At 43.1% G+C, this 13639-nt stretch overlaps 1 protein-coding gene across 1 annotated transcript in view; it reads left to right on the top strand.

Moving 5' to 3' along the window:
- The window catches only part of LOC144683721 (protein Shroom4-like), a 155780-nt gene that overhangs the window by 14215 nt on the left and 127926 nt on the right, over window positions 1-13639 (top strand). The window contains exon 2 of the mRNA XM_078547038.1: window positions 3856-4007. Coding sequence (XP_078403164.1) covers window positions 3856-4007 — 152 coding nt within the window. The remainder of the gene's footprint in view (window positions 1-3855; window positions 4008-13639) is intronic.

Raw genomic sequence — 13639 nt, forward strand, 5'->3', positions numbered from 1 at the left:
CATTGTTCCTTCGTTGTCGCTGGGTCAAATTCCTGGAACTCCCTCCCCGATAGCACTGTGGATGTGCCTCCACCACATAGTCAGCATTGCTTCAAGAAGACGGCCCATCACCACTTTCTCAAGGGTCATTAGCGATGGGCAACAAATACTGACCTTGCTAATGATTATCAGATTATATGCATCTGAGCAATGAAAATCCTCCAGAAGTGCAATTAAAGTTTCATTCTTCCAAACGGGGGTTGTGACTGAAACGGGCATTTGAGCTTTTGCCACTGCCATTCACCTTACCCTAAACTTTTAAGCCATTCTCCCACTCCCACATACTTCACCTTGCCCATAAGGGTAGATGCTAGCGATCGGAAGCATTCTCATTCTCTTGTGTGTTTCAGTTCTACCCTCCTCTACTCTGTTATGTGTTCCTCTTAATGAAGCATTGTTTTCTTTAAAAACTCATTTTTGCAAGAAAAGAATCGAATTAAAATAAGGGAAAAAGCTGTTTGAATTTCTCTCTTGGTTTTTCAGATGAAGCTGATCCAAAAAATGTGGCAAAAGCATCATGGCAGGAAGTACCAATAGTACCAATACAAATATTGTACCAATAGGGAGTGTATGAATAGACTAGATTTTTTATAAGACATGATAGATATACCTGAAATGGATGAGGAATCTTCCCTGCACTCATTTTAAGTTCCTGTACAATGGAAGCTGCCTCTGTAAACTTATAATACTGGAGTGCAGATACTTTAACGTTTGAATTCTGCATCTTCTAAATCCCCTACCTGTACTGAGGAGGAACACTTACAAATTCTACTTCCTTGCTTCCTAAATGGCATCCATTTTACTATTATTGTAATAATATGTAATCCAAGTAGTAAGTGAATAAGTCCAAAATATCTGACATTAAATGGGAACTAAATTATGCCTGTGTACCCTAGTTAAATTATATCCTGCTATCCAATCCTAATGCCCTTGAAGACTACACCTAGTTTTTATTTTGTGTAGAACCAGGGATTTTCAATGGAGGGGACTTCAATGTCCATCACCAAGAGTGGCTCGGTAGCACCACTACTGATTGAACAGGCTGAGTCCTAAAGGACATAGCTGCTAGACTGGGTCTGCGCAGGGAACCAACAAGAGGGAAAAACCTACTTGACCTCATCCTCACCAACCAGCCTGCTGCAGATGCATCTGTCCATGACAGTATCGGTAGGAGTGACCACCGCACAGTTGCTGTGGAGACGAAGTCCCATCTTCACATTGAGGATACCCTTCATTGTGTTGTGTGGCACTACCACCGTGCTAAATGAGATAGATTTTGAACAGATCTAGCATCTCAAAACTGGGCATCCATGAGGTGCTCTGGGCCATCAGCAGCAGCTGAATTGTATACAACCACAATCTGTAACCTCATGGCTTGGCATATCCTGCACTCTACCATTGCCATCAAACCGGGTGATCAACTCTGGTTCGATGATGAGTGCAGGAGAGCATGCCAGGAGCAGCACCAGGCATACCTAAAAATGAGTTGTCAACCTGGTGAAGCTACAACTCAGGACTACTTGCTGCTTATGTTATTTGGAATGCAAGTGATACAGAGCTAAGTGATCCCACAACCTGTGGATCAGATCTAAGCTCTGCAGTACTGCCACATCTATTTGTGAATGGTGATGGGCAATTTAAACAACTCACTGGAGGAGGAGGCTCCACAAATATCCCCATCCTCAATGATGGAAGAGGCCAGCACATCAGTGCAAAAGGCAAGGCTGAAGCATTTACAACAATCTTCAGCCAGAAGTGACGAGCGGATGACCCATCTCTGCCCCCTCCAGAGGTCCCCAGCATCTCAGATGCCATTCTTCAGCCAATTCGATTCACACCACGTGCTACCAAGGAACAGCTGAAGGCACTGAATACTGCAAAGGCCATGAGCTCTGACAACATTCCAGCAATAGTGCTGAAGAACCTGTCCACCATCTACAGGGCACAAGTCAGGATTGCAAAGGAATATTCTTCACTTGCCTAGATTAGTGTGTCCATCAACAATCAGAAAACGCGACACCGTACAGGGCAAAGCAGCTGGCTTGACTGGCACCCAACCCTCTCTCTGCACAGCTGTAGCAGTGTGTACCAGCTACAAGATGCACTGCAGCAACTCACCAAGGCACCTTAGACAGCACCTTCCAAACCTGCCACCTCTACCATCTAGAAGGACAAGGGAAGCAGCAGATGCATGAGAACACCACCTACAAGTGCCCCTCCAAGCCCCACACCATCCTGACTTGGAACTGTATTGCCGTTACTTCACTGTCGTTGGGTCAAAATCCTGGAACTCCCTCCCAAATAGCATAATGGGTGCCTCTATACCACATAGACTACAGCAGTTCAAGAAGGCGGCTCACCACCACCTTCTCAAGGGCAGTTAGGATGTCCAATGAAACGATGGTCTGGCCAGTGACACCACGTCCCGTGAAAGATTTAAAAAAAAATAGGGAGCCAAAGAGGTTTCCATCACAGCAAAAGTCGTCCCACATGTTTATGCCAGCTCTGTACTGAGCAATCCTAATTCCAGAGCAAGATTTGTTTCCTTAATCCTGTACCTTCCCTAATTCAAATCTTATCCGATTTTACCATACAGGTTGCAATGGACTCAGTCACTCCTGTTGCAAAGCATTTCATCCTTTAATAATTCTATGCAGAAATAAATTTATCCTAACCTCTTTCCTCACTCTTAGTGAAAATTTTAAATTGATTTGCCTCCATCACCGGCTCCAGTGTTATTATGAAAAAGTATCTGAACAAAATGCAGTTTTCAGACTTTTCTCCTGATCCAAAGCTGTTATCCTTAAATGAGCCATGAACAAGATTAGTGTGCTGTAGGTTTAATGGTTAACCCGTCTTTTTTTCACTAAATTTTCTGATTCTGTTGCTTTGTTTTCTTTAACCATTTGTCATCAAGCTGTGGTGATGACACTGGATTCCATGAGTGAAAGCATGACAACCTTTGAAAATACAAAGCCCTGAATCATGCCGAGCTTAGGACCTGTTGAGGTGGGAACATGGGGAATGAAGCCAAGGCCCTTGTAGAGAACAGATTATTCAGAGTCAAAGGAAGATTGTTAGATGAAGTGATGAAAATCCAGCAATTTGATATCTGGAATAGCTAGGTTAGAATTGGTTATAGGCTTGAAAAAAGAGATATCAAAGAGGGTTGGAGGTGGGCAGACACTGGCTTTAAGCGGTTGCTAGAGTTTTGTCTTTGTTACCTGAAAATTAAAACAAAATGGTTTTGTTAAAGCAACAAATGAGATAAAAATTGGTGTTAAACTGAGGATGAAGACCCAGTGCTCCTGGAGAGAGAGAATTTTGAAGCATGTGAAGGTGATTGTATAAGATGCTATTGAATTGGTTAGAGAAAGTAATTGAAAATGGGTTTGGTACAGACTGTCACCAAAAAGAAGTGAAAGGAACAGCAGTAATAGTGAACAGGCTAAAAAATACAAAGGGTAATCTCAATGTAGAAAGGAATGGAATATTTTCAAGGATTAACTAAATCAGCTTCAGATCACAGTGACTGATGTGGAAATGGAGCAATTAAGGCCGTATGACAATGGTTGGTTTGCCTGGTCAGTTGAGGACTAAGATTGAACCTGTGACCTTCCTTGATGGTATTAGTCAGTACCAGGTGGTATATTTAACCTTTGAACCACTTTGAAAGATTTTTAAAAATTTCAGAATGCTAATTGATGTCATATTAACTAATGTTAAAAAATTACTCGGCTGCAAATGTGCTGTTGTGTAATTCAGTTGCTGTTGAAAGCTGTAGCACTCATTTGCACTTTTTAAATATACTTTCAGATTGAGGATGGAGGCAAAGCTGCTTCGTCAAAGAAACTGCAGGTTGGCGATGAAATTGTAAACATCAATGGCTCCCCACTCTATGGCTCAAGACAGGAGGCGCTCATCCTCATTAAAGGGTCTTACAAGGCATTGAAGATGGTGGTGAAACGGTTAGAAATCAACCTAATAATTATTGAAAGACCTTAACAAATTGTATTCTGTTTCAGTGAAATCCTCAACTTTGAGTTTAGTGAGCTATTGTTTCTTGGAACTAACAGAAATGCTTATGTACTTTCTGGACAGGTGCAATTTACAGGCTGTCATTTTGTGTATAATTCCCGTATATGAAGTTAAGGTCCACTGTGAGTGGGGCCGATAATTTTGGATGCCTGCTCTTCCATTGGCTCTTCTCTACAGAACCACTCACCTCCACCCACTCCTCCCCCAATCATGTGAAACTACCAGCAGATCTGTGGCTGCTCAGGACAGTTTGCTAGTGCTATTGAACAAGGTGCAAACTAATTTGCCAAATTAGGCAGGTGGATAAGAATCGGGATGTAAGATTAGAAAGGTATACCAAGGTGTTCAAAGAATTGGGGAGGCAGACAGTGTCAGAGTAAGAGGGACTACAATAAAGTCCAGGTTAAGTTTACAGTGCATATATGTGAATGAACACACAAAATGTAGTAAATAAGATTGGTGAGCTGCAGGTGCAGCAAGACACCGGGGAGTGCTGCTTTGGGCTGCATAGAGTGCTTCAGTTGGAGTTTGGTGAGAGATGGACTTTTAAGGATTAATTTCTATCTAAAGTCTAATCTTTCTTTAATTTAGCAACTAATTAAGCGTTGCTCTTTGGGTTGGGAGAAGGTGAATTTTAGTCCAGTTTTAAAACAAGGGTTGTTCAGGCTCTGCCTGCAACTGCAGCTAGTAAATTGGTTAACTGGCTTAACCAGGTTTTCAGAAGCTAGATTCAGGCAGCATAAAAGCAAGCCACCTACAGTGCTGCTTTTGCCTGCACTGGAGTGCTGCTTTGGGCTGCATTAGAGTGCTTCCGTTGGAGTTTGATGAGAGAGGGAGTTTGGTGAAGAGGGTAGGAGGTGATCCTTTCATTTTCTACCTTTCCTCAGTAAGAAGAGTGGTGGCCTTGGCAAGTAGAACCTGGTAAGTTTTTCTTCGTCTGTCCTTAAGGAAGGAAGTAAAGAGGGAGTAATTTAAGGGTAAGTAGTGGCAGGACAGCTTGGCCAAGTGGAATGTTCCTCCTGTTGTGATGTGGGAAGTCAGGGATGCTTCCAGTGTCCAGAGCCACCATGTGTGCAGAAAGTGTCTCCAGCTGCTGGTACTTGAGTTTCAGAGCTGAAGCTGTGCCTGGAGTCACTGTGGAGCATCCGCAAAGATGAGATCTTCATGGGTAGAGCATACAGTGAGGTGGTCACGCCCCAGGTAAAGAGTGAACATGTAGAAAGCGAATGGATGACTGCCAGAAAGAATGAAAGCACTAGGCAGGTAGTGCAGGAGTCCCCTGCGTCCATCTCCCTCTCAAAAGATTTTCTGTTTTAGATACTACTGGGGAAGATGTTTTCTCAAGGGAATGCAGCGAGAACCAAGTCTGTGGCACCATGAGTGGCTCAGCTGCACAAAGTGGGGGAAAAAAGAGTGGGAGAGCAATAGTGATAGGGAATTCTATCGTAAGGGGAGCAGATAGATGTTTCTGCGACTGCAGTCATAACACCAGGATGGCATGTTGCCTCCCTAGTGCCTGGGTCAAGGAAGTCACTGAGCAGCTGCAGGACATTCTGAAGTGGGAGGGTGAACAGCCAGAGGTTGTGGTCTATATCGGTACCAACGACATAGGTGAAAAGAGGGATGAGGTCCTGAAAGCAGAATATAGGGCACTAGGAAATAAATGAAAAAGCAGGACCTCAAAGGTTGTAACCTCAGGATTACTCCCAGTGCCATGTGCTAGTGAGATCAGGAATAGGAGAATAGATCAGATGAATGGGTGGCTGGAGAGATGGTGCAGGAGGGAGGGGTTGAGATTCCTGAGGCATTGGGATCGATTCTGGGGAAGATAGGACCTGTATAAACTGGATGGGTTGCACCCCAGCAGGACCAGGACCAATATCTCGCAGGGCTATTCAGTAGTTCTGTGGGGGAGAGTTTAAACTAGAGTGGCAGGGGGATGGGAACCTGAGCAGGAAGATAGAAGAGAGGGAAACAAAGATAAGAATATAAGATAGGAAAGTAGAAAGCAAAAATGGAAGGCAGAGGGAATGAATGCTAGCAGCAAATAGGGCAATAATACAAAAAAGATGTATAAGTGTTAAAGACAAGCCTAAAGGCACTGTATCTGAATGCACAGAGCATTTGCAGTAAGTTAGACGAATTAACAGCGCAACTAGATGTAAAGGGGTATGATACGATTGCAATTACAGAGTCATGGCTGCAGGGTGACCAAGGCTGAGAACTGAATATCCAGGGGTACTCGATATTTAGGAAGGACAGGCAAAAATGAAAAGGAGGTGGGGTGGCATTGTTAGTTAAGGATGAAATCAGTGTGATAGTGAGAGAGGATATTGATTCAGAAAATCTATATGTAGAATCAGTCTGGGTGGAACGAAGAAGCAACAAGGGGCAGGGAACATTAGTGGGAGTTGCCTATAGGCCTCCAAACAGTGGTGATAAGGTAGGGGATGGCATTAAACAGGAAATAGTGATGCATGTAACAAGGGTGCTACAGTACTCATGGGTGACTTTAATCTACATATCGACTGGGCAAATCACATTAGCAATAATACTGTGGTGGATGAATTCTTGGAGTGTTTACGAGGTGGCCTTTTAGGCCAGTTTGTCAAGTAACAGGCTAGCCTAGATTTGGTATTGTGCAATGAGAAGGGTTTAATTAATCATCTTGTTTGTGTGGGGTCATTTAGGGAACAGTGACCATAACATGATAGAATTCTTCATTAGGATGGAAAGTGAAGTAGTCTGATCTGAAACTAGGATCCTAAACCTCAACAAAGGAAACTACAAAGGTATGAGGCGTGAGCTGGCTAAGATAGATTGGGGAATTTCATTAAAGGGCATGATTGTGGATAGATAATAGTTAATATTTAAGGAATTAATCAATGCATTGCAGCAATTATACATTCCTTTCTGGTGCAAAAGCTCAACAGGTAAAGTGGCCCAACCATGGCTAACAAAAGAAATTAAGGATAGTGTTAAATCCAAAGAGGAGTCATATAAAGTTGCTAGAAAAAGTAGCAAGCTGGAGGACTGGGAGCAGTTTAGAATTCAGTAAAGAGGACCAAGAGATTGATTAAGAGGGGAAAATTAGAATATGAGAGTAAACTTGCAAGGAACATAAAAGCAGACTGTGAAAGCTCCGATAAGTATGTAAAAAGAAAAAGATTAATTGAGACAAATATAGGTCTCTTATAGTCTGAAATGGGAGAATTTATAATCGAAAACAAGGAAATGGCAGAGCAATTAAACAACTACTTTAGTTCTGTCTTCACGGAGGAAGACACAAATAACTTCCCAGAAACACTAAGGGACCAAGGGTCTAGTGAGAAGGAGGAATTAAAGGAAATTTGTATTACTAAAACAATAGTGCTGGAGAAATTAATGGGGCTGAAAGCATATAAATCCCCAGGGTATGATCATCTACATCCCAGGGTACTAAAGGAGGTGGCCATGGAAATAGTGGATGTGTTGGTTGTCATCTTCTAAAGTTCTATAGATCCTGGAACCGTCCCGGCAGATTGGAGGATGGCAAATGTAACCCAACTATTTAAAAAAGGGAAGGAGGGAGAAAATGGTGAATTACAGACCGGTTAGACAAACATCAGTAGTCAGGGAAAATGCTAGAGTCTATTATAGAGGATGTGATAACAGGGCACTTAGAAAATGTCAGCGGGATTAGACAAAGTCAACGTGGATTTATGGAAGTGAAATCATGTTTGACAAACCTACTGGAGTTTTTGAGGACGTAACTAACTGAATAGATAAGGGAGAATCAGTGAACATGGTGTATTTGGGTTTTCAGAAAGCTTTTGATAAAGTCCCAGATAAGAGGCTAGTGTGTAAAATTAAAGCACACGAGATTGGGAGTAATGTATTGGCATGGATTGAGAATCGGTTAGCAGACAGGAAACAGAGTAGGAATAAATGGGTCTTTTTTGGAGTGGCAGGCGGTGACTTGTGGGATACTGCAGGGTTCAGAGCTTGGGCCTTAGCTATTCATAATATATATCAACTATTTGGATGAGGGAACCAAATGTAATACTTCCAAGTTTGCTGATGACACGAAACTTGGGAATGTGAGCGATGAGGAGGGTGTTAAGAGGCTTCAAGGTGATTTAGACAAGTTGAATGAGTGGGCAAATACATGGCAGGTGCAGTATAACATGGGTAAGTGTAAAGCTATCCACTTCGGTCGGAAAAAACAGAATGGCAGAGTATTAGTTAAATGGTAATAGATTGGGAAATGTTGAGGTACAAATGGGCCTGGGTGTCCTTGTACACCAATCACTGAAAGCAAGCATACTGGTGCAGCAAGCAGTTAAGAAGGCAAATAGTATGTTGGCCTTCATTGCAAGTGGACTTGAGTGCAGAAGCAAGAATGTCTTACTGCAACTGTACGGGGCCTTGGTGAGACCACACCTGGAGTATTGTGTGCAGTTTTGGCCTCGTTACCTAAGAGGGAGTGCAGCGAAGATTCGCCATACTGATTCCTGGGATGGCAGGATTGTCGTATGAGGAGAGATTGGGCTGACTAGGCTTGTATTCACTGGAGTTTAGAAGAATGAGAGGAAATTTCATTGAAACTTATAAAATTCTGACAGGGCTGGACAGACTGGATGCAGTGATGATGTTTCCTCTGGCTGGGGGGGGTGGCTAGAACAAGGGCTCACAGTCTCAGGATGTGGGGCAGGCCATTTAGGACCGAGATGAGGAGAAACTTCTTCACTCAGAGGGTGGTGAACCTGTGGAATTCTCTACCACAGAAGGCTATGGAGGCCAAGACACTGAATATATTTTAAAAAGGAAATAGAGTTCTGGACTCTAATGGCGTCAAGCGGTATGGGGAGTGTGGGGGAGTATGGCATTGAGATAGAGGATCAGCCATGATATTGAATGGCGCAGCAGGCTCGAAGGGCCGAATGACCTACCCCTGCTCCTGTTTCTATGTTTTCTGTGATATGTTGGCATGGTAATAATGGAGACCTGGATCAAAAAGGACAGAAATGGGTGCTAAATATTTCTAAATACAAGATGTTTAGGTAAGATAGGAAGGAAGGGAGGAGGAATGGTTCTATTGATTAATAAGAATATTACAGTGCTGGAGAGAGTGCTTAGAAGGGTCATGGACAGAATCTATTTGGTTAGAGATGAGGAACGATAGAAGTTCCATTACATTGCTGGATATATACTATAGGCCACTGACAAGTGGGAAAGATATAGAGAAAGACATTTGCAAGGAAATTACATGTGTGTGTAAAAACTGTAGAGTAGGGATAATGGGGGACTTTAATTATCCTAATATAGCCTGGGATAGTAATGATGTAAAGGTAAGGGGGAAGAGTTTACGAAGTGTGTTTCCAGCCCAATGAGCTGGAAAGGAGGCATTGCTGGACCTGGTTCTGGGAATGAGGTGGGTCAAGTGGATCAAGTGTCAGTTGGGGAACATTTGTGGGGCAGTGATCATTGTTTAGGTTTGCTTTAGAAGAGGGCAAGGAGCAATCTAGAATGAAAATAATGGGTTAGGAGTGAGAACAAATCTGGGCGACGTCAATTGGAATCAAAGATTTGTATATGAGCAATGAGCTGCCTTTAAAGAGAAGATGGCTCAGGTACAGCTGAGGTACATTCCCATGAGCAGGAAAGGTGAACTAATCAAGAGCTCCTTGGATGATGAAAGAGAGAGTAGATGTAGATGAAAAAGCATGCATATGACAGATGTCAGGTTGAAAATACTGGAGAGAACCTGGCTGAATACAGTTTAGAGGGGAGTGAAAAAGTAACGAGAAGCAAAGAGAGAGTATGAGTAGAGACTTGCCGCTAGCATATAAGGGAATCCAAAAGTCTGCTATTGGCATATAAATAGTAAAAGGAGGGGTGGGGCCAATTGGAGATCAAAAAGGGGATTGACGTATGGAGAGAGAGAGAGAATGGGCGAGGTACTAAATGAATACTTTGCATCTGTCTTTAGCAAGGGAGACAATGTTGCACAAGTTGTCATGAAAAAGGAGGGTTGTTGCAACACAGGATGGGCTAAAGATAATGGATAAAGAGATAATGGATAAAGAGAAGGTGATGCACAAGCTGGCTACACCTAAAGTTGGTAAGTCACCAGAACTGGATGAGATGCATCCAATGATGCTAAGGAAAGTAAGGGTGAAAGTTGCAGAAGCACTGGCAATAATCTTCCTTTCTAGATGTAGGGGTGGTACGAGAGGACTGGAGAATTGGAAATGTTATACCCTTAATCAAAAAAGGGTGTAAAGATAAGCCTAGCAACTACAGGCCAGTCAGTTTAATCTCAGCGATAGCAAAAGTTTTAGAAACTATAAACCAAGAGAAAATTAACAGTCTCTTAGACAAATGGGGATTAGTAAGGAAAGCCAGCACGGATTTAAGGGCAAGTTGTGTTTAACTAATTTGATTACCAGAGATGGTTGATGAAGGTAATGCGGTTCATATGGTGTACATGGACTTCCAAAAGATGTTTGATAAAGTGGCACATAACAGGATTGTCAACAAAGTCAAAACCCATGGAATGAAAGGGACAGTGGTAGCCTGGATATGAAGTCGGCTGAGTGATATGTTATGACCCTTGGCCAGACCCCCAAGTTGTTAGGATCTGGTTAGGGACAAATGAAGTTTTTTTTTAAGTGGACAAAGTTTGAATTTCAAGACACTTGCTAATAGAATAAAGCACAACATTCCACAGGTTTTGAACAAACAAAAGTAAACTTTACTGTACAAGGTCAGAAAAATGAAACAATTACAATATCTAATACGCTAGGATTCAGGATAAGTATGAGGTACACATGAATTAACAGACAAACTGTGGTCAAGTACACCGCACTGCACAATAAATGACAGATACTACCCAGACAGAGTCCATGGATTTCTCAACAACCCACCCAGACTTCAGTAACACGGTGAGTCAACCAATCTCACTGAATCTTTGTTTCTCTCACGAGGGATTCCGTTCTTCACCTTTGAAGATCACACCTTGGAATTCTCCCCAAAAGCTGTTCCAACCCAGAAGGCTTCAACAACGGTCCAACTCATAGGGTTTCAATCTAGTCTTCCAAGATACCATTCCCATGGATTCCCGAGTACACACTCAAGCATCAACTTACAAGCACAATTTCAGCTCTTTGGCCACACCTAGCAGAACATTGCTGCTCCAACAGGGTACCTTTGTCCTAGCGTCCTGCAGTACAGAGTCACCAACCTTGGGCTACATTCGTGGATCTTCAGGGCTTTTCTTGAGCCCTCTTCAATTGTCAGACTTGGATGGCATCAACAATGGCCCATTTCCAGGGTTTCAATCTCGTCTCCTGAGATTCCATTTCCCTGGATTCCTGGGTATACATCCAAGCACCCAGTTATAGGGAGAACTTCAGATCTTTGGCCGTGTTGAGCAGAACATGAAGAGGGCCGCTGGAGGAGTCAATTACCAGGTCTTCTCCTGAGCCCTCTTTGCTTAAAGTCTGCTCCCCGCAGCCCTTTCTCTAACTTGGAGCCTGTTTCTCTGCTCCTCTCTTTTTCCTTTTAGTAACTCAGATCTGTTTCTGTCCCCTGTCTTTGCCCCTACCTGGGACTTACTTTTTTGGACCCCTCCCTGTCCCCTATTTTGGACGCCTCCCTGTCTCAATCCCTTTTCCCCTGCCTGGGGCACTTGCTGGCTATGGCACTCCAACCTGTCACCTGATGCACCCTTCCTTTCTTTTATGTGCAGACGTGCAGGTCCTGTTCTGGGCTTGAAGAGCATAAAAATGCAGAACTGCCCACTCCCAGCCTGCGCATGCTTGGGAGGCCCAAGGTTTGTCAGGGCTTGAATTTGTGACTTCCACGTTTAAGGTTAAGGCAAGTTGGGCTCCATAACAGCAAATAGTGGGAAATGGTTGTTTTTTGGACAGGAGGAAGGTATATAGTGGGGTTCTCCATGGGTTGGTGATGAGACCACTGCTTTTCATGATCTATATTAACGACTTAGCCTTGCTTGTTGAGGACTGTGATGAGCTTTGACCAGGAATCAGCACAGTAATTGCCTGTTAATTCATGTTTAATTTGCTTTGGTTCTGATTTGTGTTAAAATAAAAGTTACAAAAAGTGAAATCATATTGGTAATTTATTTTGGGGGCTGTTTGATAAACTTGGTAATTTTGGTTTGCAGTTTCCCCCGAGGATCGTAAGGCAAAATTTGCAGATAACAAACACTCAAATTATTGTGAATTATGAGGAGGGTAGTGATAGACTTCAAGGGGAAATAGGCAGGCTTATGGAGTGGGCGGACACATGACAGATGAAATTTGATGCAGAGAAATGTAAAGTGGTACATTTTGTTAAGAATAATGAGGAGAGGCAATATAAGTAAGGGTGCAATTCAAAATCAGGTGCAGGAGCAGAAGGTCTGAGTGTATATGTGCGTGAATCGTTGAAGGTGGCAGGGCAGATTGAGAAAATCTTGGACTTTATAAAGACAGGCAGAAACCCGGAATTTCGATGAGTTGGGCCAAATGTGGAGGCATTTAAAACTGGCAGACGGAACCCACTTCCATGTTTCCCATCCCATTCCCATTTCCGGCAATTTTTGCCAGCATGGGATAAGGGTATGAAGGTATCCAGCTCGCACTAAGCACACACTCCCTTGTCGGCTCCAGTACAGGGCTGGGTAGCTGGCACCATTCCCCATCCCCGACCCCTGAAAAATCTTGATGGAGCCAGGCCTATTTTGCTAGGAGATGTAGTTCGTGCCACCTTAGAGGAGTCTGACAGGGGAACCTTAGTTCTGAGTGAAGGACCAAAAGAAAACAGCCAGCTCCTGGAATTCTTTGAATGACGGACATCTGACATAACTTGGAAAAAAACTGACTTAACCGTTCTTCCAGTTTCAGTAGGCTTTATTGTTTAGAGCTGCAATGGTTTGTTTTGACAACTGACCCTCATTATGAATGTTTAGCTGAGTTTCAAAAGCTACAAATCACTTCGATCAGCAGGAAGTCGTGTATACAGTTTGATAGTTTTAAGAGGCTGTTAAAGGATTATCTGTCTTTGTGGTTTTTGAATAAATATTTGATTTTACAACACAATGACCACTTTTTTTAATGGACCTGGAGTTTTTGTTTCCCTGTGTAGTATGAATGGTTGTGTGTTTGAGTGACAGCTCTGTTAGATTGTTAAAGGCTAATATTTTTTCATGTCCATTTCAAAGATTTCCCATTGCTGTTACATGGCTCCTGATGTTTGCCCTTGGTTACTGGATGAGTGGCTACGGAGGATATATGGGAGAGCATGGAGGGGCCATGGATGGGGCATGGAGGTGGTTGGGGGATGAGGAGGTGTTGAGGACCTGAGAGCTTGACAGTCATGATTACAACTGTGTCAATATCCCAGTAAACTGAAGTAGGTCTTCTAGCCTGCTGGCCTCGCCATCCACTTGCCTCCATTGTCATCTCAGGCCTCCAGAGGCCCAACTTCATCACATCTCCTCTCTTGAACAAAAATATGTGGGAGGTAGGGAGCTTCTTTAATGCAGATGGGTTTGCGGAGTCAGGTATTTTTACTA

This window comes from Cetorhinus maximus, chromosome 8 (assembly GCF_964194155.1).
Source record: "Cetorhinus maximus chromosome 8, sCetMax3.hap1.1, whole genome shotgun sequence".
Lineage (NCBI taxonomy): Eukaryota > Metazoa > Chordata > Chondrichthyes > Lamniformes > Cetorhinidae > Cetorhinus > Cetorhinus maximus.